The 27866-nt window shown below is 44.8% G+C and overlaps 7 protein-coding genes across 7 annotated transcripts in view; all 7 read left to right on the top strand.

The window, feature by feature from the left end:
• Positions 1–842: 842 nt before the first annotated feature.
• Positions 843–3440, top strand: LOC145510301 (protocadherin gamma-B4-like). Its single transcript, XM_081501095.1, has one exon. The coding sequence runs from the start codon at positions 1029–1031 to the stop codon at positions 3438–3440; it is 2412 nt and encodes an 803-aa protein (XP_081357221.1). The 5' UTR covers positions 843–1028.
• A 114-nt stretch (positions 3441–3554) lies between these two features.
• Positions 3555–10983, top strand: LOC145510926 (protocadherin gamma-A8-like). The gene is made up of 2 exons (XM_081503103.1): positions 3555–8641; positions 10889–10983. The coding sequence occupies exons 1-2, from the start codon at positions 6214–6216 to the stop codon at positions 10981–10983; spliced, it is 2523 nt and encodes an 840-aa protein (XP_081359229.1). The 5' UTR covers positions 3555–6213.
• A 26-nt stretch (positions 10984–11009) lies between these two features.
• LOC145510927 (protocadherin gamma-B5-like) lies at positions 11010–13410 on the top strand. Its single transcript, XM_081503105.1, has 2 exons — positions 11010–13227; positions 13382–13410. The coding sequence occupies exons 1-2, from the start codon at positions 11010–11012 to the stop codon at positions 13408–13410; spliced, it is 2247 nt and encodes a 748-aa protein (XP_081359231.1).
• The window catches only part of PCDHGC3 (protocadherin gamma subfamily C, 3), a 110442-nt gene continuing 95980 nt past the window's right edge, over positions 13405–27866 (top strand). Inside the window, exon 1 of the mRNA XM_081501085.1 lies at positions 13405–13415. Coding sequence (XP_081357211.1) covers positions 13410–13415 — 6 coding nt within the window. The 5' untranslated portion in view covers positions 13405–13409. The remainder of the gene's footprint in view (positions 13416–27866) is intronic.
• LOC145510297 (protocadherin gamma-A9-like) lies at positions 14794–19656 on the top strand. The gene has a single exon (XM_081501090.1). It carries the CDS (start codon positions 15460–15462, stop codon positions 17908–17910), a length of 2451 nt encoding a protein of 816 aa, XP_081357216.1. The 5' UTR covers positions 14794–15459; the 3' UTR covers positions 17911–19656.
• LOC145510300 (protocadherin gamma-B6-like) lies at positions 18965–25809 on the top strand. The gene is made up of 2 exons (XM_081501094.1): positions 18965–22699; positions 24651–25809. The coding sequence occupies exons 1-2, from the start codon at positions 20282–20284 to the stop codon at positions 24660–24662; spliced, it is 2430 nt and encodes an 809-aa protein (XP_081357220.1). The 5' UTR covers positions 18965–20281; the 3' UTR covers positions 24663–25809.
• Positions 24920–27388, top strand: LOC145509391 (protocadherin gamma-A10). Its single transcript, XM_081498035.1, has one exon. The coding sequence runs from the start codon at positions 24920–24922 to the stop codon at positions 27386–27388; it is 2469 nt and encodes an 822-aa protein (XP_081354161.1).

Consider the following 27866-nt stretch of genomic DNA (forward strand, 5'->3'; position numbering starts at 1 on the left):
TCTGAAAGGCTATCATCATTTCTTTAAGTGAGATATCAGAATTGAAAACCAAATGTTACTATAAAGAAGTTGATAAAATTATTTTGGAACAAGAGAGGGAAGTATAAATTGTGCCTTTTGAAAGACGTAATTTCACCATTGCTGTTGCCTTCTGGGGGGAAAAATGGAAATGAATTAGGTACAAAAAAAGTAAGGAAGAGTAAGGAAAAGGGCGACAAAGAAAGAAAGATGAAACCTTATGCAATATGTTGCTAATTAATGAGTATTCACAACAGCTATGATCTGAGATCCTTTAAGCCAAATGTGTGTTATAGTTATCATCTTATTACTAATGTGGATTTGAAGGTTGGAGAGTAATTATGTCAGCGTATAGATGTTTGTATATTAAACCTACCAATTGACCTAAAAACCTGGGAAGTTGGGATAATGACGCTTCTAATAGTACGAGTTAAACGTTACCAAATATGCATGCGTACTCAGTCGCTAAGTCGTGTCCAACTCTTTTGACACCACGGATTCCTCTGTTCATAGGATTTCCCAGACAAGAATACTGGAATGGGTTGCCATTTCCTTCCCCAGGGGATCTTCCCGACCCAGGAGTCAAACACGCGCCTCGAGCATGACAGGTGGATTCTTTACCGCTGAGCCACCTGGGAAGCGTGTTATTAAACATACTGACGTCTTTAAAAAATGATTTTTCAGCTGGGTATACGGTAGCAATTACGGTAGCTGGTTAAACTGAAGCAGCAGGGGCTGCAGTTTCCCAGGGCGGACTCTGGGCGCCGCTGTTGGCCAAAGTGGAGAGCTTGGTGCTGGCGATCCCGTCGCGCAGCCGCAGAGCACTTTCCCTGTCTCAAGACTCGCTAGTGTTGAGTCTTTCCACCGATTCCTCCTCTGGAGAAGAAACCCTGCCTGACCCTCACGCCAAAAATAAAGCTGTTGGGAGCTCCGGACGACTGCAACATAGACATTATTTGTAATCTGGCGTCTCCAAGCCGGTGAGCAAACTAAGGGGGAGAGTAAGAGGGATGGGGAGCGGCACTGGGAAGAGCGGCTGGGCTGAGAGGCGGTCAGTGCTCTTTCCGTTCCTGCTGTCTTTGTTCAGCCTGGCGCTCTCTGAGCAGATCCACTACAGGATTCCCGAGGAGATGCCCGAGGGCTCGGTGGTGGGGAATCTCGCCAAGGACCTGAGACTCAGTGTCCACGAGTTACCGACTCGAAAACTGCGCGTCAGTTCGGAGAAGCCTTACTTCACCGTGAGCGCGGAGAGCGGGGAGTTACTTGTGAGCAGCAGGCTAGACCGGGAGCAGATATGCGGGAAGAAGTCAGCTTGTGCTCTGGAATTTGAGGTTGTTGCTGAAAATCCATTGAACTTTTATCACGTGAATGTAGAGATCGAGGATGTCAATGACCACACGCCAAAATTCTCTCAAAATTCCTTTGAGCTACAGATAAGTGAGTCCACAAAGTCCGGGGCACGATTTATTTTAGGATCTGCCCATGATGCAGATATTGGTACCAATTCCCTACAGAATTACCAGCTCAGTCCTGATGATCATTTCTCACTTGTGATTAAAGAGAAATTGGATGGCAGTAAATACCCTGAGCTGGTACTGATGACACCTTTAGACAGGGAAAAACAGAAATCCTACCACTTGACCTTGACGGCCTTGGACTTCGGGGATCCACCCCTGAGCAGTACTGCACAGATACAAGTCCTGGTGACTGATGCCAACGATAACCCTCCAGTGTTCAGCCAAGAACTATACAGGGTGGAGCTTCCAGAAAACGTGCTTCCAGGTACCACTGTGCTTAGAGTAATGGCCACTGACCAAGATGAGGGTGTCAATGCCGAGATCACTTTCTCTTTCACTGAAGCAGGCCGGATTACCCAGTTTGACCTGAATTCTAATACTGGGGAAATTATTATTCTAAATACATTAGATTTTGAGGAAGTGAAAGAATATTCCATAGTTTTGGAAGCAAAGGATGGTGGAGGAATGATTGCTCAGTGTACAGTGGAGATAGAGGTACTAGACATAAATGACAATGTCCCAGAAGTGATATTCCAATCTCTACCGGATTTTATTATGGAGGACACCAAGCTGGGAACACACATTGCTTTGCTCAAAATCCGAGACAAGGATTCTGGACACAATGGAGAGGTTATTTGTAAATTGGAAGGCGATGTTCCATTTAAAATACTGACTTCTTCAAGAAATACATATAAATTAGTTACAGACGGAGTTCTAGACCGCGAACAGACCCCTGGGTATAACATCACCATCACAGCCACTGACAAAGGCAAGCCACCGCTCTCCTCCAGCTCGAGCATCACGCTGCACATCGGTGATGTAAACGACAACATGCCAGTTTTTGAACGGGCTTCCTATGTGGTCCATGTAGCAGAGAACAACCCTCCTGGTACCTCCATCACTCAAGTAAGCGCCTCCGACCCCGACCTGGGACCCAATGGCCGGGTCTCCTACTCCATCGTGGCCAGCGACCTGGAGCCGCGCGCGCTGTCGTCCTACGTGTCCGTGAACCCGCAGAGCGGCGTGCTGTTCGCGCAGCGCGCCTTCGACCACGAGCAGCTGCGCGCCTTCGAGCTGACGCTGCAGGCCCGCGACCACGGCTCGCCCGCGCTCAGCGCCAACGTGAGCCTGCGCGTGCTGGTGGGCGACCGCAACGACAACGCGCCCAGGGTGCTGTACCCGGCGCTGGGGCCCGACGGCTCGGCGCTCTTCGACACGGTGCCGCGCGCCGCGCAGCCCGGCTACCTGGTCACCAAGGTGGTGGCGGTGGACGCAGACTCTGGACACAACGCCTGGCTGTCTTACCACGTGCTGCAGGCCAGCGAGCCCGGACTGTTCAGCGTGGGGCTGCGCACGGGCGAGGTGCGCACGGCGCGGGCCTTGGGCGACAGGGACGCGGCCCGCCAGCGCCTGCTGGTCGCTGTGCGCGATGGGGGACAGCCGCCCCTCTCGGCCACCGCCACGCTGCTCCTGGTTTTCGCCGACAGCCTGCAGGAGGCGCTGCCGGACCTCAGTGACCGGCCCGCGCCCTCTGACCCCCAGGCTGAGCTGCAGTTTTACCTGGTGGTGGCCTTGGCCTTGATCTCGGTGCTCTTCCTCCTGGCAGTGATTCTGGCGGTCGCTCTACACCTACGACGCTCCTCCAGCCCTGCTGCTTGGAGCTGCTTTAAGCCTGGTCTCTGTATCAAGTCTAGACCTGGGGTTCTCCCCAGCTACAGTGAAGGAACTTTACCTTATTCGTACAATCTGTGCGTTGCCCATACTGGAAAGACAGAGTTTAATTTTCTCAAATGTAGTGAGCAGTTGAGTTCAGGACAAAACATACTTTCTGGTGATTCATCTGGAGCTTTATTTCCATTTTGTAATTCCAGTGAGTCGACTTCTCATCAGGTGAGTTTCCTGTAAGTATAACCTGCTTTTTATTGTGTTGACAGTTCTCCATATTCACAGGAAAAAACTGGCACATCTCTGTTTTAGTTCAGTTTGCTTCATTGCACTTTGAAGATACTCTGGTTTTATTTTGTTTTGTTTTTTTCACATTGATGATTTGTGGCAAGCCTGAGTCAATCAAGTCCATAGGCACCATTTGTACAACAGCATTTCCTCACTTCATGTGTCTGTGTTACAGTTTGGTAAATCTCAAAATATTTCAAACTTTTAAAATTATAGTACTCATGTGAAAGTGAAAGTGTAAAAGTGTTAGTCCCTCAGTCGTGTCCCACTCTGCAACCCCATGGACCCAAGACTATAGACCACCAGGCTCCTCTGTCCCTGGAATTCTCCAGACAAGAATGTTGGAGTGAGTAGTCATTTCTCTTCTCCAAGGGATCTTCCCTACCCAGGGATTGAACCCTGGTCTCCTTCATTGCAGGCAGATTCTTCATCATCTGAGCCACCAGGGAATCCCTGTGGTGATCTATAATCAGTGATCTTTGATGTTATCATTACAAAAAGATTATGTTTGACCCACCAAAGGCTCCAGTGATGGTTAGTGTTTTTTAGCAATAAAGTATTTTTAATTAAGGTATGTACTTTTTAAAGATATAATGCTATTGCACATTTAAAATATAACTTTTATACACACTGGGAAACCAAAACTTTCATGACCCACTTTATTATGCTGTTCTCTTTATTGTAGTGGTCTGGAGCCAAACATAAAATGTCTCCAAATGCATCTATACAAATTTTAGATCTAAACATTGTCTTAAGAAAGTAGTAATCAGTCAAAAAGCTGTTATACCATTCTTCAAGGGAGGTTGAAGTCAGAGAAATTATGTGTCTTTTAGTGGTGTCTTACGATGTTCATATTATAAAGCAGTGAAGTTGTGGTTTTTTTCCATAAGGGAAACTTTCGGCAATGTTATATGGTCTCCCATAAAGCTACTGAGATTTTTCTCTAAATTTTTCTTTCTAGATATTAATAAATGATGATTTTTTCAACTAGACATACTGTAAGTGTAAAAGTAGGCAATTATATAAATAAATCTTAAAAACAAGCTAAAATTAGATATTTTTCTTAATTGATTTAGCTGTTATTGTTTCCATACTAATCTGATAATTTATTTCCTATATCTACTTCTCTTTTGCTTCAAAAGCACTAGAATAAGGTCGATTAACCTAGATTTTTATGTAGATGTACCTACTGTAATTGTATTCATTGTACTGTGCGTACATATGTGTGTAAAATCATTTTACTTGACTAAGTGCAGCACAGGTTCACTATGCTCATCAGAAAATAAAAGCATGTTCTCCTTACTTGCAGCATAGGTTTTTCAGGATTAATCTGCAATAATGCTCACTCTATAGGCTCCTCCATCAAAGAAAACACAATGTTTTGGCCTCTGTTGTTCCTCTTACACATACTTCTCCTACATAATTTTTGAAATGTCTTTTCTGCAGACCTAAATTAATATAGCTAGAGGTCTTCTAGTCATTATACTATCTCTAGGAGAAACCGGAATATTGAAATCTTCAAATTTAGACCAGGTTAACAGTCTCAAGTGGATACAGTTACATATACAAGATAGCAAAACATTGTATCAGGCTTTTGCTATACTTCCATTAGTAACTGCTTCAATTAATGGCCATTTTACAAACTGCTGAAAGAAAAAGACATTTATTCTTGCACTGGCACTTTTTGACTCCTTAGTGATAATTATGTATTTCTTACTTTTGTGATTCTTTTGATCAAAGTAGTAATTATGGTAAAATTACCTTTAAGCTATTTGTTTACCTTTAGAGTTAACTAAGTTGGCTTTAAAATGTAATCCTCTCTCATAGGCAGAAGAATAGATAGAAATTTGCTTTCAATTGTATATTCATTTAAACCTTTCAAGTATTTTCTATTCAAATAGAAATTATACAAAGTTTAAATAGTCTGTGATATAACTTGAAAGTAAAAGCATTTATCCTATTAAAATTTCACAATATTAATTTCAAAACTCTACTGTGTGACTAAAATGGCATTTTCAAAAGAAAATTAAAGGGTAACAACTCTACAGAAAGTTTACTATATCGATTAATTGGTTTAAACTAAATAAAACAAGTTCTGAATCAGTCATCTCCAATAGGTGTATTTTAGTCTAAAAATGAATTAATTTCCAGTAATGAGTGGGGTTCTTACTTAGTTGATAATAGATATTGAAGATATTAACAATAATGTTTAGAGCATAATAAAATTTTACTTTTAAAACAGTAAATACATTACAGAAATTTGAGTAATTTAATATGACATAAACCCCAAAATCTGGTCATGTAATAATACTTTGTAAGACTTTAACTGTACTTCATTCCACACTTCTTGGCAAATACCTTTAAATATGAATTCAGGGATAGTTTATTCCAAACAGACTATAAAAAACAAGTAGTAATTTTTTCCCTAGCAATCTAGCATAGGATATTACAAATATAAGCGACTGCAGTAACTGCCTAGGACTCTGAGCGCCGCTGTTCACCTACTTGGAGATGAAGGAACCAAAACTCATCCGGAAACTCAGGGCTCTCACCTCACAGAGATACGCAGATCTCACAAACCAACTGGAGGACTGGGGCAAAATTCCATCCCTAAATTTGGGACACTCCAACTTTCCAGAAGATGATCTCTATAGCTTCAGGAACAAGGTGAACAAAACATATATGCCCAGTGAAGATTCTGAGTGGCTTCCATAGCGAAAGAACAATGGCCGCTCCAAAGAATTACGGAGGACGCTGCGAGCTGGTACTGCGGTGCGCGCTGCTGGGTGCGCTGGGGAAGATCGGGAGAGGGCAGATCCACTACTCTGTGCCTGAAGAAACCGACAAAGGATCCTTCGTGGGTAACATCTCCAAGGACCTGGGACTGGAGTCACAAGAGCTTTCTAAGCATGGAGTCCGCATCGTCTCCAGAGGTAGGACGCAGCTCTTTGCTCTAAATCCGCGAAGCGGCAGCTTGGTCACCGCGGGCAGGATAGACCGGGAGGAGCTCTGCGCTCAGAGAGCGCGATGTTTCGTAAATATTAACATCCTAGTTGAGGATGAAGGGAAACTTTGGGGAGTAGAAATAGAAATCACTGACATCAACGATAATAACCCAAAATTCAAGGTCGAAAATCTGGAAGTAAAAATTAATGAAATCGCTTTGCCAGGAACACGTTATCCACTGCCAGAGGCTGTGGACCCGGATGTGGGCTTGAATTCCCTGCAGAGCTACCAGCTCAGCCCCAATAACCACTTCTCCCTGGACATGCAAACTGGAGACGACGGAGCTGGAAGCCCAGAACTGGTGCTGGAGCGCGCCCTGGACCGCGAGGAGGAGGCTGCTCACCACCTGGTCCTCATCGCCACGGACGGAGGCGAACCGCGTCGCTCCAGCACAGTGCACATCCGAGTGACAGTGTTGGATACAAACGATAATGCCCCGGTTTTTGCTCAACCGATTTACCGAGTGAAAGTCCCAGAGAATGTGCCGCCGGGGACCCGGCTGCTTACCGTAAGCGCTAGCGACCCGGATGAAGGAACCAACGGGGAAGTGGCTTATAAATTCTGGAAAATTAGTGAAAAACAATCTCCGTTATTCCAGCTGAATGAAAATACTGGCGAGATATCAACAGCGAAGAGTTTAGATTATGAAGAATGTGCATTTTATGACATGGAAATACAAGCTGAAGATGTGGGGGCACTTCTGGGGCGGACCAAAGTACTCATTTCAGTGGAAGATGTCAATGACAACAGACCCGAAGTGACCATTACATCTTTGTTTAGCCCAGTCCTGGAAAATACTCTTCCTGGGACAGTAATTGCCTTCTTGAATGTGCATGACAGAGACTCTGGAAAGAATGGTCAAGTTGTCTGTTATACACGTGATAATTTACCTTTTCAATTAGAAAAATCAATTGATAATTATTATAGATTGGTGACTTGGAAATATCTGGACCGAGAAAAGATCTCTATGTATAATATCACAGTGGCAGCCTCAGATCTAGGAACCCCACCTCTATCTACTGAAATTCATATTGCCCTGCAAGTGGCAGACATCAATGACAATCCACCCATTTTCCCTCATGCCTCCTACTCAGCCTATATCCCAGAGAACAACCCCAGAGGTGCCTCCATCTTCTCTGTGACTGCTCATGACCCTGACAGTGGCAGCAATGCCCAGGTTACTTATTCTTTGACCAAAGGCAGCATCATGGTGGTGCCTCTCTCCTCTTATGTCTCCATCAACTCTGACACTGGCGTCCTATATGCTCTGCACTCCTTTGACTATGAGCAGATCCGAGATTTACAGCTACTGGTGACAGCCAGTGACAGTGGGGACCCTCAACTCAGCAGCAATGTGTCCCTGAGCCTGTTCATACTGGACCAGAATGACAATGCGCCAGAGATTCTGTACCCCATGCTTCCCACAGATGGCTCCACGGGTGTGGAGCTGGCACCTCGCTCTGCAGAACCAGGCTACCTGGTCACCAAAGTAGTGGCAGTGGACAGAGACTCAGGACAGAACGCCTGGCTGTCCTACCACCTACTCAAGGCCAGTGAGCCAGGGCTCTTCACAGTGGGGCTGCACACGGGCGAGGTGTGCACAGCGCGGGCCCTGCTGGACAGAGACGCGCTCAAGCAGAGCCTGGTGGTGACAGTCCAGGACCACGGGCAGCCCCCTCTCTCAGCCACCGTCACACTCACCGTGGCCGTGGCAGATAGCATCCCAGATGTCCTTACCGACCTGGGTAGCATCAGGACCCTAACCAACTCTGATGATTCAGACCTCACATTGTACCTGGTGGTGGCAGTGGCTGTCGTTTCCTGCATCTTCCTTACCTTTGTCATCGTGCTGCTGGCACTCAGACTATGGCAGTGGCACAAATCGAGACTTCTCCAGGCTTCCAGTGGTAGATTAGCAGGCCTGCCAGCCTCAGGATTTGTGGGCATGGAAGGAGTACAGGCTTTCCTGCAGACCTATTCCCATGAAGTCTCCCTTACCTCTGACTCTCGGAGGAGTCACATGATCTTCCCCCAGCCCAACTATGCTGACATGCTCATTAGCCAAGACAGCTGTGAGAAAAATGATTCCTTGTTAACATCCATAGATTTTCATGAATGTAGAGATGAAGCTGCTTCTGTTCAGGTGAGTTTGGTTCATTGTTTATGTTTATTTCTTAGAGGAATTAAATTTTTTATAAATTCAATTTGTGTTTTGAAACATGCATTGTAAAGAAAGTTTAAAGATAGCTTTTAAGGTGTACCACAGAGTTTGGGGTTTGTGTTAGTGATACAATAAAATTGAGTTCTAATCATCGTAATTGTTTCATCTGCTTTCCAAAGGCTTAGACAAGATTGTTTAAATATGAACTCTTAACCTCTTAAAACTTTTCATATTTTACCATAATTATCATCTATTCACTTAAGAAATAGCTATCCAACCACATAAGGTTGGTTTATTTTCTATATAGGAATATATATGTGTGTGTGTACACATGTATATGTATAGACACATAAAGGTATATATAAATTAGAACTTAAAAAAATTATTGAGGTTTCTAAACCCTTGTATTAGTTTAGTAAAAGTAAAATACATCTCAGAACTTTTAGGATTCTTAGGATTTCACCTAAAACTAGGTTCTTGAAAAGTTCTTCAGTTTAAACCTCTTTTGTGAGCCCTATGTCTGTATCAGTGCTTTAATACTTCTTGTATTTCAAAGCAAAAATATTTTAAAGAGTGGTGGTAGGTAAGACTGGTTCCTAAATGTTGTTTGTGTGTCACTGGTAACCCAGGACTCATACCAATGGAGACATGGCATCTAAAGCCTAAAATGGCCATTGCCCTCCCCATCAAATTTGAAATAAAATGTCATCTTAAAATTGTTGAAAGTGACCTTTGTAAAATGCAGAAGAACACGTTTCATTAGAATTCCAATGAGCTATTTTGACTGTACAGTCATGTGAAATGTGCTGTGTTCTCATGGTTAGAGTTTGAAAGTGTTAGTTTTAAGAGAAGAAGTTACATGTACAGAAATTCTAAACAAGCCAATCAGTTCAATTAAAAATGATTCTATTTGGACTTCTGCATCCCTTGTTATAGCATTTAAAAAAAACTAACAGTTGATTTATAATCAGATGAGAGTGGAAAGTACAATGAATTATTTGTTATCAACTAAAAAGACATTTCTGAGGGATTGTGTGCCAATCCATAGATAATGGTAGGAATTAGCTTTATATTCTGTAGTGTTTAGGTGTACAGTCACTTGTGGAGACAACTATTTCGCTGACACTTTGCAAATTTAAAAAGTGAATGGAAAGTTGCCCCAGTACTCTTGGTGAAAGCATTCACTAATAGCAAATAATAATAATGATAGCCAATGGAGTAAAATAGTTAGAACAGATGTCACTATATTCAGTGAATTTATGTAAATAAATTTACCATGAACTCAGTTCCTCAATTCTGAAGCCATTACTTCAGTATAACATGTATACATAGATAAGGAAGTAATGCATTCTACTAGAATATCCCTTTGTGACTTTGTATTGAAGGACAGACAAGTATTTCAATACATTTTAAGGGTGAATTTATATAAGATGTTGGGTATGACATAAGCCAGTTAATTCTGAGAAATGAAATAGGAGGTACACCAAATAATCTCTGGCTACATCATAGGGACAGGTTTTTTTTGAATGAATACTTCTTGAGTTAGAAGAGTAAAAAGAAATTATTTTGTAAAGAGAGTTGATATGCAGAGGAGATGTTTGAAGACTGGTACAAAATTACACAACTTTACAAAATAATTTTCAACAGTATTGATGTTCTCTAATATATGTGACATGAAATAGCGCTGATTATGTAGACATGTGGGGTAAACATAGGAATCAATGAAAGAAGCTTTAATTTTTTTTATATATCATAGCTAATAAACAGAAACGATTCATGGAATTAGTGGACAACAAACTCTCTGAGGGCAAGACCTGTGTCTTATTCATTGTTATATTGCCACTGACAAGGACAGTGCTTAGCACAAAGCAAAAGTTCAGTGTATGTTTGCAGAATGGTGAAATAAATGGACCAATATATATTAACTTTGTAAACAAACCCAACATGATATTTCTAACAATTTAGAAACAAGACTTTAAATAAGTCTTGATTATTTCAAATATTAAATATATTAACATAAAAATATGGCTTGTTAGGTTAGGCCCCCAAGTTTATAACTGTGAGAGCTGGTTAAACTGAAGCTGCAGGGGCTGCAGTTTCCCAGTGCGGACTCTGGGCGCCGCTGTTGGCCAAAGTGGAGAACTTGGTACAGGGGACTTCCTCGCGCAGCCGCAGCTCACTTTCCCTGTCTCGGACTCGCTAGCGTAAGCCTTTCCACCGTTTCCTTCTCTAGAGAAGAAACCCTCCCTGAACCTCATAAAGCTGTTGGGAGCTCCGGACGACTGCAACATAGACATTATTTGTAATCCGGCGTCTCCAAGCCGGTGAGCAAACTAAGGAGGGGAGCAAGAGGGATGGGGAGCGGCGCTGGGAAGAGCGGCTGGGCTGAGAGGCGGCCAGTGCTCTTTCCGTTCCTGCTGTCTTTGTTCAGCCTGGCGCTCTCTGAGCAGATCCACTACAGGATTCCCGAGGAGATGCCCGAGGGCTCGGTGGTGGGGAATCTCGCCAAGGACCTGAGACTCAGTGTCCACGAGTTACCGACTCGAAAACTGCGCGTCAGTTCGGAGAAGCCTTACTTCACCGTGAGCGCGGAGAGCGGGGAGTTACTTGTGAGCAGCAGGCTAGACCGGGAGCAGATATGCGGGAAGAAGTCAGCTTGTGCTCTGGAATTTGAGGTTGTTGCTGAAAATCCATTGAACTTTTATCACGTGAATGTAGAGATCGAGGATGTCAATGACCATACGCCAAATTTCTCGCAAAATTCCTTCGAGCTGCAAATAAGTGAGTCAACGCCGCCAGGCACGCGATTTATATTAGAAGTCGCGGAAGATGCAGACATTGGCTTAAACTCTCTGCAGACTTATAAACTTTCTCTTAGCCCTAGTTTCTCGTTGATAAATAAGGAAAAACAAGATGATAGTAAATTCCCGGAACTGGTATTGGAGAAACCCTTAGACCGGGAACAACAGAGTTACCATCGTTTAGTCCTGACTGCCTCAGACGGTGGAGATCCACCCCTAACTGGCACTATTGAGCTCCAGATCCAGGTCACTGATGCCAATGATAACCCCCCGGTATTTAGCCAGGACGTATACCGAGTCAGCCTTGGAGAAAACGTGCCCCCAGGCACCACTGTGTTGCAGGTGTCAGCCACCGATCGGGACGAGGGCGTCAACTCAGAAATTGCCTATTCCTTCTACAGGACCGGGCAAGTCTTCAGTCTGAATTCAAAGAATGGGGAAATTACAACGCTAAAAACACTGGATTTCGAAGAAATTAAGGAATATTCCATCGTGGTGGAAGGGAGGGATGGCGGAGGACTGGTTTCACAGTGTACAGTTAAAATTAGCATTCAAGATGAAAATGACAACAGACCAGATATTACATTCCATTCGCTAGTCGAAATGATTCTGGAAAACACAGTGCCTGGAACTCTGATTGCTTTGATCAAAATACATGACAGAGATTCTGGGGAGAATGGGGAGGTTAACTGTCGATTAGAGGGTGAAGTACCTTTTCAGATAATCTCTTCGTCTAAAAATTCATACAAGTTGGTAACAGACGGGACCCTGGACCGAGAGCAGACCCCGGAGTACAATGTCACCATCATAGCCACTGACAAGGGCAAGCCGCCTCTCTGCACCCATACAAGTGTTACCTTGCATATTACTGATGTCAACGACAATGCTCCGGTTTTCCACCAGGCCTCCTACGTCGTCCACGTGGCAGAAAACAACCCGCCTGGAGCTTCCATTGCACGTATCAGGGCCTCTGACCCTGACCTAGGGCCCAACGGCCACGTCTCCTACTCCATCGTGGCCAGCGACCTGGAGCCGCACGCGCTGTTGTCCTACGTGTCCGTGAATCCTCAGAGCGGTGTGGTGTTCGCGCAGCGCGCCTTCGACCACGAGCAGCTGCGCGCCTTCGAGCTGACGCTGCAGGCCCGCGACCACGGCTCGCCCGCGCTCAGCGCCAACGTGAGCCTGCGCGTGCTGGTGGGCGACCGCAACGACAACGCGCCCAGGGTGCTGTACCCGGCGCTGGGGCCCGACGGCTCGGCGCTCTTCGACACGGTGCCGCGCGCCGCGCAGCCCGGCTACTTGGTCACCAAGGTGGTGGCGGTGGACGCAGACTCTGGACACAACGCCTGGCTGTCCTATCACGTGCTGCAGGCCAGCGAGCCCGGACTTTTCAGCGTGGGGCTGCGCACGGGCGAGGTGCGCACGGCGCGGGCCTTGGGCGACAGGGACGCGGCCCGCCAGCGCCTGCTGGTCGCTGTGCGCGATGGGGGACAGCCGCCCCTCTCGGCCACCGCCACGCTGCTCCTGGTTTTCGCCGACAGCCTGCAGGAGGCGCTGCCGGACCTCAGTGACCGGCCCGCGCCCTCTGACCCCCAGGCTGAGCTGCAGTTTTACCTGGTGGTGGCCTTGGCCTTGATCTCGGTGCTCTTCCTCCTCGCGGTGATTCTGGCGGTCGCTCTACACCTACGACGCTCCTCCAGCCCTGCTGCTTGGAGCTGCTTTAAGCCTGGTCTCTGTGTCAAGTCTGGACCCGTGGTTCCTCCCAACTACAGTGAGGGAACTTTACCTTATTCGTACAATCTGTGCGTTGCCCATACTGGAAAGACAGAGTTTAATTTTCTAAAATGTAGTGAGCAGTTGAGTTCAGGACATGATATACTTTGTGGTGATTCGTCTGGGGCCTTATTTCCACTCTGTAATTCCAGTGAGTCGACTTCCCATCCCGAAACTCTAATGGCGGTGAGTTCCATTTAAGTATCTACTCCTTTTCATCATCTTTGCAATTTTTTTATTTATATGAAAATATATTGCATTTTTAAGTCTAACGAGTTGCTTTGGAATAATTAGAGCTCTCCGGAAGCTGTATATCCAGTCTTCAAGGGGAATGGTGATTTGAGAATAGGTATGTGACATAATATCTTACCCAGTTAAGATTCACCAAGTTGAGAGAGTATGCTGTATGCTTCACAACAAAAGTCTTTTTGCCAATTTCTTACCTCTTTTCTAATCTAATGAAATTTACCCATTACATTTTTTTATTCTTCATTTAACATATTTAGATGTTTGATATATATAAGTAAACATTAAATTTAAAGTAGGTAGTCACTTAATTCATTCTTTAATGCAAAAAAGCTACTACTAAGTATCTTCCTTCACTGATTTCACTGGTACATCTCTTATATTTATTCCTTATGTCTAGTTCCTTAAATCTACCTATCTGTGAGTCTTTGAAGTCCTTAAAATTTAAAGAAAAAATACTGTGTGATATATTGTGTGAGAGAGACTCACTGAACTCATCAGAAAAATCCAAGTCATTATCTAAATTCCTTCAAATTTCCTTGAATGCAAAATCCTCTTCTTTATAGTTAACAGAAGGAGATACTTGATAAGAGAAAAGGAAATTCTGCTCCCTCTATCACTTGCTCTCATACCTGACCTATTTTTTTGAAGAGGAAAGAGGGGAAAGTCACTGTATTTATCCTATTACTTGGAGCCCTAAACATTAGTGACTAGAGGTTTTCTCATCCTTCTATCTGTAGGAGGGAAGGAGAATTCTGAATTATTTTTAAGGCAAAATCTACTAATTTCAAGTATATACAAAGATACTATTACATAAGCATCTGTCTTTTGCTTGTTTTCTGTTCGGAACTGCTTCAGTAAATAATTTCTTTACAAATTGTTGAAAGAAATTTCTTATTGTGGTATTTAATTTGTTCTACATCTTCTGTTTTTTTCCTCAAATTATTAATAAGCTTAGATGACCCTTATAATAGGAAGTTTAAGATTATATTAATATTGCTAATTTCTTGATGAAAAAACTGAAATGGAAACTTACTTTCCAGTGTATGTTATTTGAATCTTCCAAATGCTGTAGGCTGTGCATGCACTATGAATTCACATAGAAAACTAAATATTTTAAAAATTGAAATAGACTAAAAGTTTAACAACCATAACTATGTAATTTTAAAAATCCCAACCTACTTAAATTTAGCAGTATTAGATGAGAAAATCTAGTACTGTTACATAATTAAATTTTGTAAACAAAGTCTTAAGGAAACTTTACTCCAAGAATCTCACCATGAAAGTAAATGTCTTATAAAACAGCTTCAAATTGAGTAGTCTATATATTCATTCAATATAATTATGTAAATACAGATGTACACATAAAATAAGATATGGATATATTTCCAAAGAGGATTGCATATTTTAATTACTTCAGAAAATAACGACCTATAGAAAACAGTTGAAACATTATAAAAAATGAAATTTGAACAATGTACCTATCTAGAAGGAGAGCAAAATGCTGTCAAAAATGAGAGTAAGGTTGTCTGATATTAATGACATTTAATAGAAATTTCATGTCACTTCATTTCCAAATAAAATATCCGCAAGTGGTCATTGCTCTTGAAATATAAATGCAGGACACAGAGAAATCTAAAATCATAATGGTAAGAGAGTAGTGTTTTGTCAGTCACCTATAGCAAAAGTATTTCGCATCTCAGTGGGTGTAGTAACGGCTAAGGACTCTGAGCGCCGCTGTTCACCAACTGTAAAAAAAACTCAGTCAGCTTTCGGTCCCGGTATTCGGGTCTGCAACTCCACAAAGCCGCTCGGATCCCACAGACAGACTCCGGGGCTGCAGAGTAACTCAGCCTCTGAACTTGGGGCACTACGGGTTTCTTCTGAGAAAAAAGATCGCCATAATTTGCAGGAGGAAAACATAAGCTAAGAAATCAGCGTTCATAGGAAGTATTCTGAGGAAAAAACCTTTAGTGAGGCAACAATGGCCGCTCCAACGAATCGCCTGCACCGCAGAAGACTGTTCCTGTTGTGCCTTTTCCTGGGGAGGCTGTGGGAGACGGGGGCGAGCCAGATCCGCTACTCGGTACCTGAAGAGACAGAAAAAGGCTACATCGTGGGGAATATTTCCAAGGACCTGGGGCTGGAGCTCCGCGAGCTGGCAGAGCGGAGAGTCCGCATCGTCTCCAGAGGTAGGACGCAGCTCTTTGCTCTAAATCCACGAAGCGGCAGCTTGGTCACCGCGGGCAGGATAGACCGGGAGGAGCTCTGCGCTCAGAGAGCGCGGTGTCTGGTGAACTTTAAAGTCCTGGTTGAAGACAGTGTGCAACTTCACGGTGTAGAAATAGAAGTCACTGATATCAACGATAATAACCCAAAATTCCAGGTCGAAAATCTGGAAGTAAAAATTAATGAAATCGCTTTGCCAGGAACACGTTATCCACTGCCAGAGGCTGTGGACCCGGATGTGGGCTTGAATTCCCTGCAGAGCTACCAGCTCAGCCCCAATAACCACTTCTCCCTGGACATGCAAACTGGAGACGACGGAGCTGGAAGCCCAGAACTGGTGCTGGAGCGCGCCCTGGACCGCGAGGAGGAGGCTGCTCACCACCTGGTCCTCATCGCCACGGACGGAGGCGAACCGCGTCGCTCCAGCACAGTGCACATCCGAGTGACAGTGTTGGATACAAACGATAATGCCCCGGTTTTTGCTCAACCGATTTACCGAGTGAAAGTCCCAGAGAATGTGCCGCCGGGGACCCGGCTGCTTACCGTAAGCGCTAGCGACCCGGATGAAGGAACCAACGGGGAAGTGGCTTATAAATTCTGGAAAATTAGTGAAAAACAATCTCCGTTATTCCAGCTGAATGAAAATACTGGCGAGATATCAACAGCGAAGAGTTTAGATTATGAAGAATGTGCATTTTATGACATGGAAATACAGGCAGAAGATGGTGGGGCATTGAAGGATCGGACCAAAGTACTCATTTCAGTAGAAGATGTCAATGATAATAGACCTGAAGTGACCATTACATCGTTATTTAGTCCAGTGAGGGAAGATGCTCCTCAAGGAACAATAATCGTTCTTTTCAATGCTCATGACCGAGACTCTGGTAAGAATGGCCAAGTTGTCTGTTCCATCGAGGAGATTCTACCTTTTCAGTTAGAAAAGTCAGTAGAAGATTATTATAGATTGCGGACAGTCCAAAATCTTGACCGAGAAAAAACCTCTGAGTATAACATCACAGTGACTGCAACAGATAGAGGAACACCACCTCAGGCCACGGAAATTCACATCACCCTTCAAGTGGTTGATGTCAATGACAATCCACCCTCCTTCTCTCAAACCTCCTACTCTGTCTACCTCCCGGAGAACAATCTTAGAGGCACCTCCATCTTCTCTGTGACAGCCCACGACCCAGACAGCAATGAGAATGCTCGAGTTATTTACTCCCTAGAGGAAGACACCATCCAAGGGGCGCCTCTCTCCTCCTATGTGTCTATCAACTCGGACACTGGTGTGCTTTTCGCACTGCGCTCCTTGGACTATGAGCAGTTTCGAGATCTTCAAATGCAGGTGAGGGCAAGCGACAGTGGGGATCCACCACTCAGCAGCAACGTGTCACTGAGCATATTTGTGCTGGACCAGAATGACAACGTGCCAGAAATCCTGTATCCTGCCCTCCCCACTGATGGCTCCACGGGTGTGGAGCTGGCACCCCGCTCTGCAGAGCCTGGCTACCTGGTCACCAAGGTGGTGGCAGTGGACAGAGACTCAGGACAGAACGCCTGGCTGTCCTACCGCCTGCTCAAGGCCAGCGAGCCAGGACTCTTCTCGGTGGGGCTGCACACGGGCGAGGTGCGCACAGCGCGGGCCCTGCTGGACAGAGACGCGCTCAAGCAGAGCCTGGTGGTAGTGGTCCAGGACCAGGGGCAGCCCCCTCTCTCAGCCACCGTCACGCTCACGGTGGCTGTGGCCGACAGCATCCCAGACGTCTTGGCTGATCTAGGTAACCTTGACTCTCCTGCCAACCTCGAGGACTCGGGCCTCACACTCTACCTGGTGGTGGCGGTGGCCGCGGTCTCCTGCGTCTTCCTCGCCTTTGTCATTGTGCTACTGTCTCTCAGACTGCGGCATTGGCACATGGCGCGTCTGCTCCAGGGTTCGGGCAACGGGTTGGCTGGCGTGCCGGCGTCTCAGTTTGTGGGCGTGGACGGGGTGCGGGCTTTCCTGCAGACCTATTCGCACGAGGTCTCGCTCACCGCGGACTCGCGGGGGAGTCACGTGATCTTCCCGCAGCCGAATTACGCGGACACGCTCATCAGTCAGGAGAGCTGTGAGAAAAGCGAGCCTTTGTGTGTTTCAGATGATTCCAGGTTTCCTGTAGAAGACACCCCTTTCGTTCCAGTGAGTTCGACTTTTTCTTTACTTTAAAAAAAATTGGTTTTCTCTTTAAGTGTTTTCATTGAAGGTAAGATAAGTTGATATTAACATATTTCTCACCATACATTTAAATTTTCACTAAGCCTAATTTTTGCTCTAACACCTACAAGAGTCGGACACGACTTGGCGACTGAACAATATAGGAGGCATTTATTGGTTACATCGTTGAAACAATCTTTGTTTTCTCATAATAATTAACCTAGGAATTAGTTAGAGAAAACCCTCGTGGGACAGCCCTCATCATCAGGCACTGGGCATGGCTCTTTGGGTAAGGTTGCTTGAGTGGTGACCACAGTTCACTACTAATTCGCAGGACAGGTTTCTATTCCTGAAATTTGTTATTTTTGTTGTTTGCAATGGCCGCATTGTGAAAATCTTACTCTAAAAACATTTCTACAGCTAATGCTATTTTTTGTAAGGGTAAATTAATAAGAAATGCATTCTATTTGGAGAACTAAGTGAAAGCTCAGATTCAGTGCTTCTCTTCTGTTTCTATGAGCAGACAACATCCCTTAGAGGTGATGTGTTTCAGGTCACATGTTTGTAGAGGTTATTTGCATTTAGAGATCATTTCTGAGGATGATTCAAGCTTCAGTTATTATTTCCGTATCCTAATACAGCATGTTTTATTCTTTTAATGGTGAAAAAAATTGCTCTTTATAAACAACAGACATTTAGTTACAGTGAAAAATTTTAACACCATTAGTTCTCATCGTCAAAGGGTTTGATTTCTTAATACTATAATTATTAATAGTTTGAAACTACCCTATCATTTACACTGGCTGAAGAGCAGTTTCTTAGACTGGACCCTATGAGAAAACAAAACATGGGAAATAAAAATTATTCTTCAATTGTTATTTATGACTCAATACTCCAAATTTTGAGGCTCAAAATAAATTTGGATCTGGGAGATGCTTTAGGAAAATATTCTCAGGAACTACTAGGGAGGGTCTAAGAATATTTCACTGGCTTTCAGATATAAAGGAAATAATTATTAGTATGTAATATGATTTTTAACACAATGTTATTACAAGTAATACATTACATTGTAGGAGACTTTGAAAATAATATTTGAAATTGACTCAAAATTCTATTTTAGACATGCTGAATATAAGGGCTAAACATGTGTGTACATCATAAAGATGTTATAATTATTTCAAATACTCTTTATTCCTAAGCAAATAGGAAAGACATAAAGCATTGCTCAGGGTCATATTTTTAACTATGCAATAGGAAAACTATCATTTAAAGTTTCTGTCTTGGGGAGTAACCTTTAGTACTTAGTACTTAAAAACTAAAATATGTGTTAATGTGGAAAAAGTAATAACAGAAATATTTATGAAGACTGTATATCACGGTAGGTGACTACTATTCTCTGCCATAAAAGGTGACTTGTCTTTAAAAACAGCCCACAAGGCTCTTTGGATGGATGATTGGGCAGACTGTGGAAAATGCTGAATTCTTGTTTTCTTAAATGAGGCAGGACTTTTGCATTGGTAACAGATTATATAATAGGCTTAAGGATAAAATTTTCCCCCACTTTAATGTCTTGTCTTTAAAGAAGAGTTAATGAAAGTATCTTGAATGTCTTCAAAACAATGAGGTAATGAAATATGTAGTAAAGAATACCTGTGTTAATCATCTTTGCAGTTGAGGGGTAAATGAAGATTCAATAATAATGCTCCCTACCTTATTTTTATAAGTTTGAAAATTTCCACAATAAATTTCTTGAAAAACTAAGTATAAAGACACTGCCCATATACTTTACTAAAACTAAAACTTGGGCAATTACATAACTATATATCTTTAGAAAGATATATATTCTGGGCTTCCTTGGTGGCTCAGTGGTAAAGAATCCGCCTGCCAATGAAGGACACGCCGGTTCGATCCCTGGTCCAGGAAGATCCCCCGGAGAAGGAAATGGCAACCTACTCCAGTATTCTTGCTTGGTGAAAACCCCATGGACAGAAGATCCTGGCGGGCTGCAGTCCATGGGGTGGCAAAGAGTTGGACACAACTTACCGTCTGAAAAACAACGCATTCTGGAGAGAAATTGTCTGAAGACGAAAATGTGAGACTGCGATTCCAGACGAGGCCTCTGGGCGCCGCTGTCGGCCAGTGCAGGGCTAGCGCTGACACACGAGATTCCTCAGCCTCCAGGCTGGGATTTCCAGCGCAGCTACCGACAGAGAGAAGGAAACCCGCTCACATACCCAGGCTCCTGGCTAGGCAGTCTGTGCCCAGCACAAACGGATTCCCAGCTCCGCCTGTCCTGGGCAGAAAGTTCTTTCAGTGACGCCGTGAACTGCAGTTTCTTTGGCTTTTCTGAAAGATTGGGACCCAGCGAGAACTAGAGCGCGCAATGGGAGGGAGCTGCACGCAGACACGCCCGGCCGACCGGAGGCAGGTACTGTTTCTCTTCCTGCTGCCTTTGTTCTACCCCGCGCTCTGCGAGCAGATCCGCTACTCGATTCCCGAGGAGCTGGCCAAGGGCTCCGTGGTAGGGAATCTCGCCAGGGATCTAGGTCTCAGTGTCCTGGATGTGTCGGCTCGAAAGCTGCGAGTTAGCGCGGAGAGGCTGCTCTTCAACGTAGACGCGGAGAGCGGGGACTTACTTGTGAAGGACCGAATAGACCGTGAGCAGATATGCAAAGAGAGAAGAAGATGTGAATTGCAGTTGGAAGCCGTGGTGGAAAATCCTTTAAATATTTTTCATATCATTGTGGTTGTTGAGGATATTAATGACCATGCTCCTCAATTCGATAAAAAGGAAATACATTTAGACATTTTTGAATCTGTATCCGCAGGTGCACGAATATCCCTGGACCCTGCCACTGACCTCGATATAAACATGAACTCAGTTAAAGATTATCAGATAAATCCTAACCCTTATTTCTCATTAATGGTTAGAGTTAATTCTGACGGTGGCAGATACCCAGAACTGTCCTTGGAGAAATCCCTAGACCGAGAAGAGCAGGGATCCCATAGCTTGATATTGACTGCCTTGGATGGAGGGGACCCTCCAAGAAGTGCCACCGCTCAAATAGAAATCTCTGTCAAGGACACCAATGATAACCCCCCGGTGTTCAGCCAAGATGAATATAGACTTAGCGTTAGTGAAAATCTACCCCCTGGGTCCTCCGTGTTGCTGGTGACAGCCACTGACCAGGATGAGGGGGCCAATGCTGAAATAAACTACTACTTCAGGAGCACTGCTCAGAGTACAAGACACAAGTTCTCACTGGATGAGAAAACAGGCATGATTAAGAATAACCAGTCATTGGATTTTGAGGATATAGAAAGATACACCATGGAAGTGGAAGCAAAGGACGGAGGTGGTCTCTCTTCCCAATGTAAAGTAATCATAGATATCCTCGATGAAAACGACAACATCCCGGAAATAATCATTACTTCTCTCTCTGATCAGATTTTGGAGGGTTCTCTACCAGGAATGGTTGTTGCCCTTTTCAAAACACGGGACCGGGATTCCGGAGGAAATGGAGAAGTCACCTGTCATGTAGGAAGAGATGTTCCTTTCAAGATTTATTCTTCTTCTAATAATTACTACAAGCTGGTGACAGATGGGGATCTAGACCGAGAGCAGACTCTGGAATACAACATCACCATCACAGCCACTGACCGGGGCAAGCCTCCTCTCTCCTCCAGCACTACCGTTACCCTACGCATCATGGACATCAACGACAACGCTCCGCTTTTCCACCAGGCCTCCTACGTCGTCCACGTGGCAGAAAATAACCCGCCTGGCTCTTCCATCGCACAAGTCAGCGCCTCTGACCCTGACCTAGGGCCCAACGGCCACGTCTCCTACTCCATCGTGGCCAGCGACCTGGAGCCACGCACGCTGTCGTCCTACGTGTCCGTGAACCCGCAGAGCGGCGTGCTGTTCGCGCAGCGCGCCTTCGACCACGAGCAGCTGCGCGCCTTCGAGCTGACGCTGCAGGCCCGCGACCACGGCTCGCCCGCGCTCAGCGCCAACGTGAGCCTGCGCGTGCTGGTGGGCGACCGCAACGACAACGCGCCCAGGGTGCTGTACCCGGCGCTGGGGCCCGACGGCTCGGCGCTCTTCGACACGGTGCCGCGCGCCGCGCAGCCCGGCTACTTGGTCACCAAGGTGGTGGCGGTGGACGCAGACTCTGGACACAACGCCTGGCTGTCCTATCACGTGCTGCAGGCCAGCGAGCCCGGACTTTTCAGCGTGGGGCTGCGCACGGGCGAGGTGCGCACGGCGCGGGCCTTGGGCGACAGGGACGCGGCCCGCCAGCGCCTGCTGGTCGCTGTGCGCGATGGGGGACAGCCGCCCCTCTCGGCCACCGCCACGCTGCTCCTGGTTTTCGCCGACAGCCTGCAGGAGGCGCTGCCGGACCTCAGTGACCGGCCCGCGCCCTCTGACCCCCAGGCTGAGCTGCAGTTTTACCTGGTGGTGGCCTTGGCCTTGATCTCGGTGCTCTTCCTCCTCGCGGTGATTCTGGCGGTCGCTCTACACCTACGACGCTCCTCCAGCCCTGCTGCTTGGAGCTGCTTTAAGCCTGGTCTCTGTGTCAAGTCTGGACCCGGGGTTCTCCCCCACTACAGTGAGGGAACTTTACCTTATTCGTACAATCTGTGCGTTGCCCATACTGGAAAGACAGAGTTTAATTTTCTAAGATGTAGTGAACCTTTGCATCCCACTCAAGACATAGTGTGTGGTGATTCTGCTGGGGCCCTAATTCCACTTCATAGTGCGAATGACTTGGCTACACATCCTGAGACCCTAACACCGGTAAGTTTCTTTTCTTTCTTTTTTTCTTTTTTTGTCTTCTGTAATATTCTATTTTTTTCATATTTTGGGCATACTATTACACTTCTACATCTAGAATCATATTTAGAAAATCCATAACTAATCACTGTCTTGTCTCTTCAGTTTTTACAGACTACATTTTCAAGACTCGTTTTGTTCATAAGTTGCTCTGTAATTCAGAAAGGATATCACTAAATTGGAGATATCTTTTCCAGCTTAAGTTAGCAAAACAGGCTGTGATCTTGACTTCTTACCAAATAGTTTAAAGTTTAATAATATTCAGGTACTCATTAAATATCAAAGCAGATGCTCATATCAAAGAAACATGTGTTGCAGATAATCCTGTATGTGCATTCTGGTATCTTCATTTATTTTAACATTTTTTAAAACTGTTAGAACTTCCCTGGCAGTCAGTGGTTAAGACTCTGTGCTTCCAAAACAGGGGGTGGTATCTTGCCCCTTGGTCAGGGAACTAAGATCTGACATGGTGCAGCCAAAAATAAAATAAAATTAGATTATGAAAAAATATAAATAAAACTGTAACCATTTGAGGGGACATAGTGAGCAGATCCATGAATCCCTGAAATAGCATACAAAGTTACAGATGTATGCAGTTTTCCTGGCAGAGGAGGCAAAACTTTCATTCTATTGCCAAGTGTTGCTATGGGCCCCAAATCTTAATACTAACTATCCTAGAGGAATTTCTGTCTTCAATTTTTGGTCCTTCTGGTGTTTCTTTTATATCTACTTTTCTTGGTACTCAAATCATACTCTTTCCAAATCATTTTTTCTCTACATTGAAGATAAGGAATTTTCCAGAAAGCAAATGAAATGTGATTGTGCTCTGTGCTCAATCTCTGACTCTGATTATCTTTGAAGACAAAAGATAAAATCTTTAAAGAGTTAAATAAGGGAGAGAGGGGGGAATAGTGACATAAATGTTTCTAAAGAACCTGTTCTCTCTATATGAAAGAAGTGAACCTCCAAACTCCTCATCTTTGAGGAGAGACCTACTACTGGATTGATGGGAATATACATCTGAAGATGTGTGGGCCACTTTACTTTGGACTTCCATATAAAATACAAAGAGATTATTTATATTGCCATCAACACCCTGGTGAAAACAGGTCATTTGACATGCTTATTTTTTTAAAATAATAGTTAGAACAGTTAGAAATAACCTACATCACTATTTCTAACTGTTTTTAGAAATTGTTTTTTAGCACTCGTATGTATTCTTTTCCCATTGCAATAGAGACATGTTCCTTTTTAGTTTGTGATTACCAGCTCAACTCATTTGGGTCAAGTTAACTTCTAATAACCTATAATAAAAATACATTTTTCCAAAAAAATTCATTGAGGCACAATAAAACTATTTTAGAAAAATTTGAAAGCTTTTACACAGTCTTAATGCTAAACAAATATAATTAGTTAACCAATCTAAAATTTAAAAACTTAAGTGAATTAAAAGGGATTATCTCATAATAATCTCTATATGAATGTCTACTAAACACTGTTGGACCATTTAAATCAGCATTTCAAATAAAATTGTAAGGCTTTTCTGAATATAGCTAGAAGCTCATAGGAAAGAAAACAAGCATTACTTACCTTTGAAAGTGGATGTATTTCTATTGGGAAAATAAGTGTTGCAAATATAAATTTAACCGACCATTATTTAATACTCTATAGTACTTTCATTCCACTTTATTCCACCGAGTAATGGCAATCCACCTCCAGTATTCTTGCCTGGGAAATCCCATGGACAGAGGAGCCTGGCAGGCTACAGCCCATGGGGTCGCAAAAGAGTCGGACACGACTTAGGGACTAAACAACAAAAAAACTACAGATATCTGTTGAGAAACCAAAGAAGAAATGTAAAATAAAATATACAACAAAAAATAGAGTCCTCTTTGTTTTCTATTACATACATAAGTGGGTGCAGTAACTTCTGAGGACTCTGAGCGCCGCTGTTCACCTACTACGAAAGAACCGCAGCCAGCGCTCAATCCGGATTATCAGTGCTCCAGCTACACAAAGCTCCACGGTTTCTGCAAACCAGCTCCAGGGCTGCAGCGAAACTCACTTCAGAATTTAAGGTGCGCAGGCCGCAGAGACTTCCTGCAGCCAGAGTAAGAAAAAGGAACCAGCCCAAACACAGCGTGCCCAGTGAGGACATAGCGAGAATCCCGTCACCAGGCAATAATGGCCGCTCAAAGGAATCGCTCCTACATCAGCGCGCTGGTCCAGCTCTGCCTTCTCCTCATTATGTCGTGGGAGACCGAAGCTCGGCAGATTCGCTACTCGGTTCCCGAGGAGTTAGAGAAAGGCTCTTTTGTGGGCAACATCTCCAAAGACTTGGGACTGGAGCCCCGGGAGTTGGCGGAGCGAGGAGTCCGCATCGTCTCCAGAGGTAGGACGCAACTCTTTGCTCTGAACCCGCGAAGCGGCAGCTTGGTCACCGCGGGCAGGATAGACCGGGAGGAGCTCTGCGCTCAGAGCGCGCGGTGTCTGGTGAGTTTTAACATTCTTGTGGAAGATAGGGTGAAACTTTTCGGAGTAGAAGTAGAAGTAACTGATATCAATGATAATGCACCAAAATTCCAAGCAGAAAATCTGGATGTAAAAATTAATGAAAACGTCGCTCCAGGAATGCGTTTTCCTCTCCCAGAAGCTGTTGATCCAGATGTGGGCGTGAACTCCCTACAGAGCTACCAGCTCAGCTCCAATAAGCACTTCTCTCTAGCAGTTCAAAGCCGTGTCAATGGTGTTAAGTCCCCGGAGCTGGTGCTGGAGCACGCCCTGGATCGCGAGGAAGAGGCAATGCACCGTCTGGTTCTCACTGCCATCGACGGGGGAGACCCTCTCCGATCTGGCACAGTCCTCATCAGTGTGACTGTTTTTGATACAAATGACAATGCACCAGTCTTCAGTTTGCCTGAATACCGAGTGAGTGTTCCGGAGAACTTGTCTGTGGGTTCACGACTGTTGACAGTCACCGCCACCGACAGGGATGAAGGTGCCAATGGAGAAGTGACATATTCATTCCGAAAATTACCTGACACACAATTGTTGAAATTCCAACTAAACAAAAATACTGGGGAAATAAAGCTATCAGAAAATCTAGATTACGAAGAGACAGGTTTCTATGAAATAGAAATACAAGCTGAAGACGGAGGGGCATATCTTGCAACAGCTAAAGTATTGATTACAATAGAAGATGTAAATGACAACAGTCCAGAAGTAACCATCACATCTCTGTTTAGTCCCCTGATGGAAGATTCACCTCTGGGGACTGTTATAGCTCTTTTAAATGTGCATGATCTGGACTCTGGGCAGAATGGACAGGTCACCTGTTCCATATTGGGGAATCTGCCATTTAAGTTAGAAAAATCAATTGATAGTTATTATAGATTGGTGACACACAAAGTTCTCGACAGGGAACAGGTATCCTCTTACAATGTCACATTAAGAGCGACAGATGGAGGAAGTCCACCCCTATCAACAGATACTCATTTCACCCTGCAAGTGGCAGATATCAACGACAACCCGCCTACCTTCTCTCACATCTCCTACTTTACCTATATCCCAGAGAACAACCCCAGAGGTGCCTCCATCTTCTCAGTGACTGCACTGGACCCAGACAGCAAAGAAAATGCCCAGGTTATTTACTCCCTGGCTGAAGACACTATCCAGGGGGCACCACTATCCTCCTATGTCTCCATCAATTCTGACACAGGAGTCCTATATGCACTGCGATCCTTCGACTATGAGCAGTTCCGTAATCTGAAGATGCAAGTGACAGCCACTGACAGTGGGGACCCACCACTCAGCAGCAACGTATCACTGAGCGTATTTGTGCTGGACCAGAATGACAATGCGCCAGAAATCCTGTATCCTGCTCCCCCTACCGATGATTCCACGGGTGTAGAGCTGGCACCCCGCTCTGCAGAGCCAGGATACCTGGTGACCAAGGTGGTGGCAGTGGACAGAGACTCAGGACAGAACGCCTGGCTGTCCTACCGCCTGCTCAAGGCCAGCGAGCCAGGACTCTTCTCGGTGGGGCTGCACACGGGCGAGGTGCGCACAGCGCGGGCCCTGCTGGACAGAGACGCGCTCAAGCAGAGCCTGGTGGTAGTGGTCCAGGACCACGGGCAGCCCCCTCTCTCTGCCACCGTCACGCTCACCGTGGCTGTGGCCGACAGCATCCCAGATGTCCTTGCTGATCTGGGTAGCTTGGAGGTCCCGCCGGGCTCTGATGCTTCAGACCTCACCCTGTATCTGGTGGTGGCCGTGGCTGCGGTCTCCTGCGTCTTCCTCGCCTTTGTCATTGTACTGGTGGCGCTCAAGCTGAGAGGCTGGCACACGTCGCGTCTGCTTCAGGCTTCCGGAGGCGGATTGGGCGTACCAGCCTCGCCCTTTGTGGGCGTGGACGGGGTACGGACTTTCCTGCAGACCTATTCCCACGAGGTTTCTCTCACCGCGGACTCGCGGAGGAGTCATGTGATCTTTCCGCAACCTAACTACGCGGACACACTTATCAGCCAGGAGAGCTGTGAGAAAAAAGATCCACTGTCTTTGTTAGATGATTCGAAGTTTCCTGTAGAAGATACCCCTTTGGTGCCAGTGAGTTCTATTTTTGCTCCTTTTCTCACCTTTAAGAAATATGATTAGTTTTACTGTTTGCAGCATGATGGTGGGATCCTAAGCCTAATTTTTTCACTTTTTCCTCCATTTCAATGACATTCGCTTCTTGCTAAAACATTGAGGAATAGAACTTGATGGTTATTAAGGCTGATATGTTTTTACTTTCTGGTGAATATTCACTTAATCTCAGTGAAGGTTTATTATCATAGACTGTTATGATTAGCTTCACAGAGTCTTGTGTTTTATAGTTTTGTTGCGTATAATACTGGCAATTCGTAAGAGAGGACTTTCATACAGAAGTGTCTTGTCAATTTGTGTGCTCTCCTGGTGGCTACATGCTGAAATCCTTAGACAGCCCTGCCTCTTGTTTTGAAGTCAGGCCTGGTAAGAATAGGTAAATGTCAGAAACAAATGCATTAGCCTTACTGGAAATCCTACCCATTTTCAGTAATATTCCATTAACAATTCATAACAACGTGTGCTTAAATTTTTGAAGTATAATCAT

The sequence above is a fragment of the Giraffa tippelskirchi genome, chromosome 6, assembly GCF_054371585.1.
Source record: "Giraffa tippelskirchi isolate mGirTip1 chromosome 6, T2T-mGirTip1v1.2.pri, whole genome shotgun sequence".
Taxonomy (NCBI): Eukaryota; Metazoa; Chordata; class Mammalia; order Artiodactyla; family Giraffidae; genus Giraffa; species Giraffa tippelskirchi.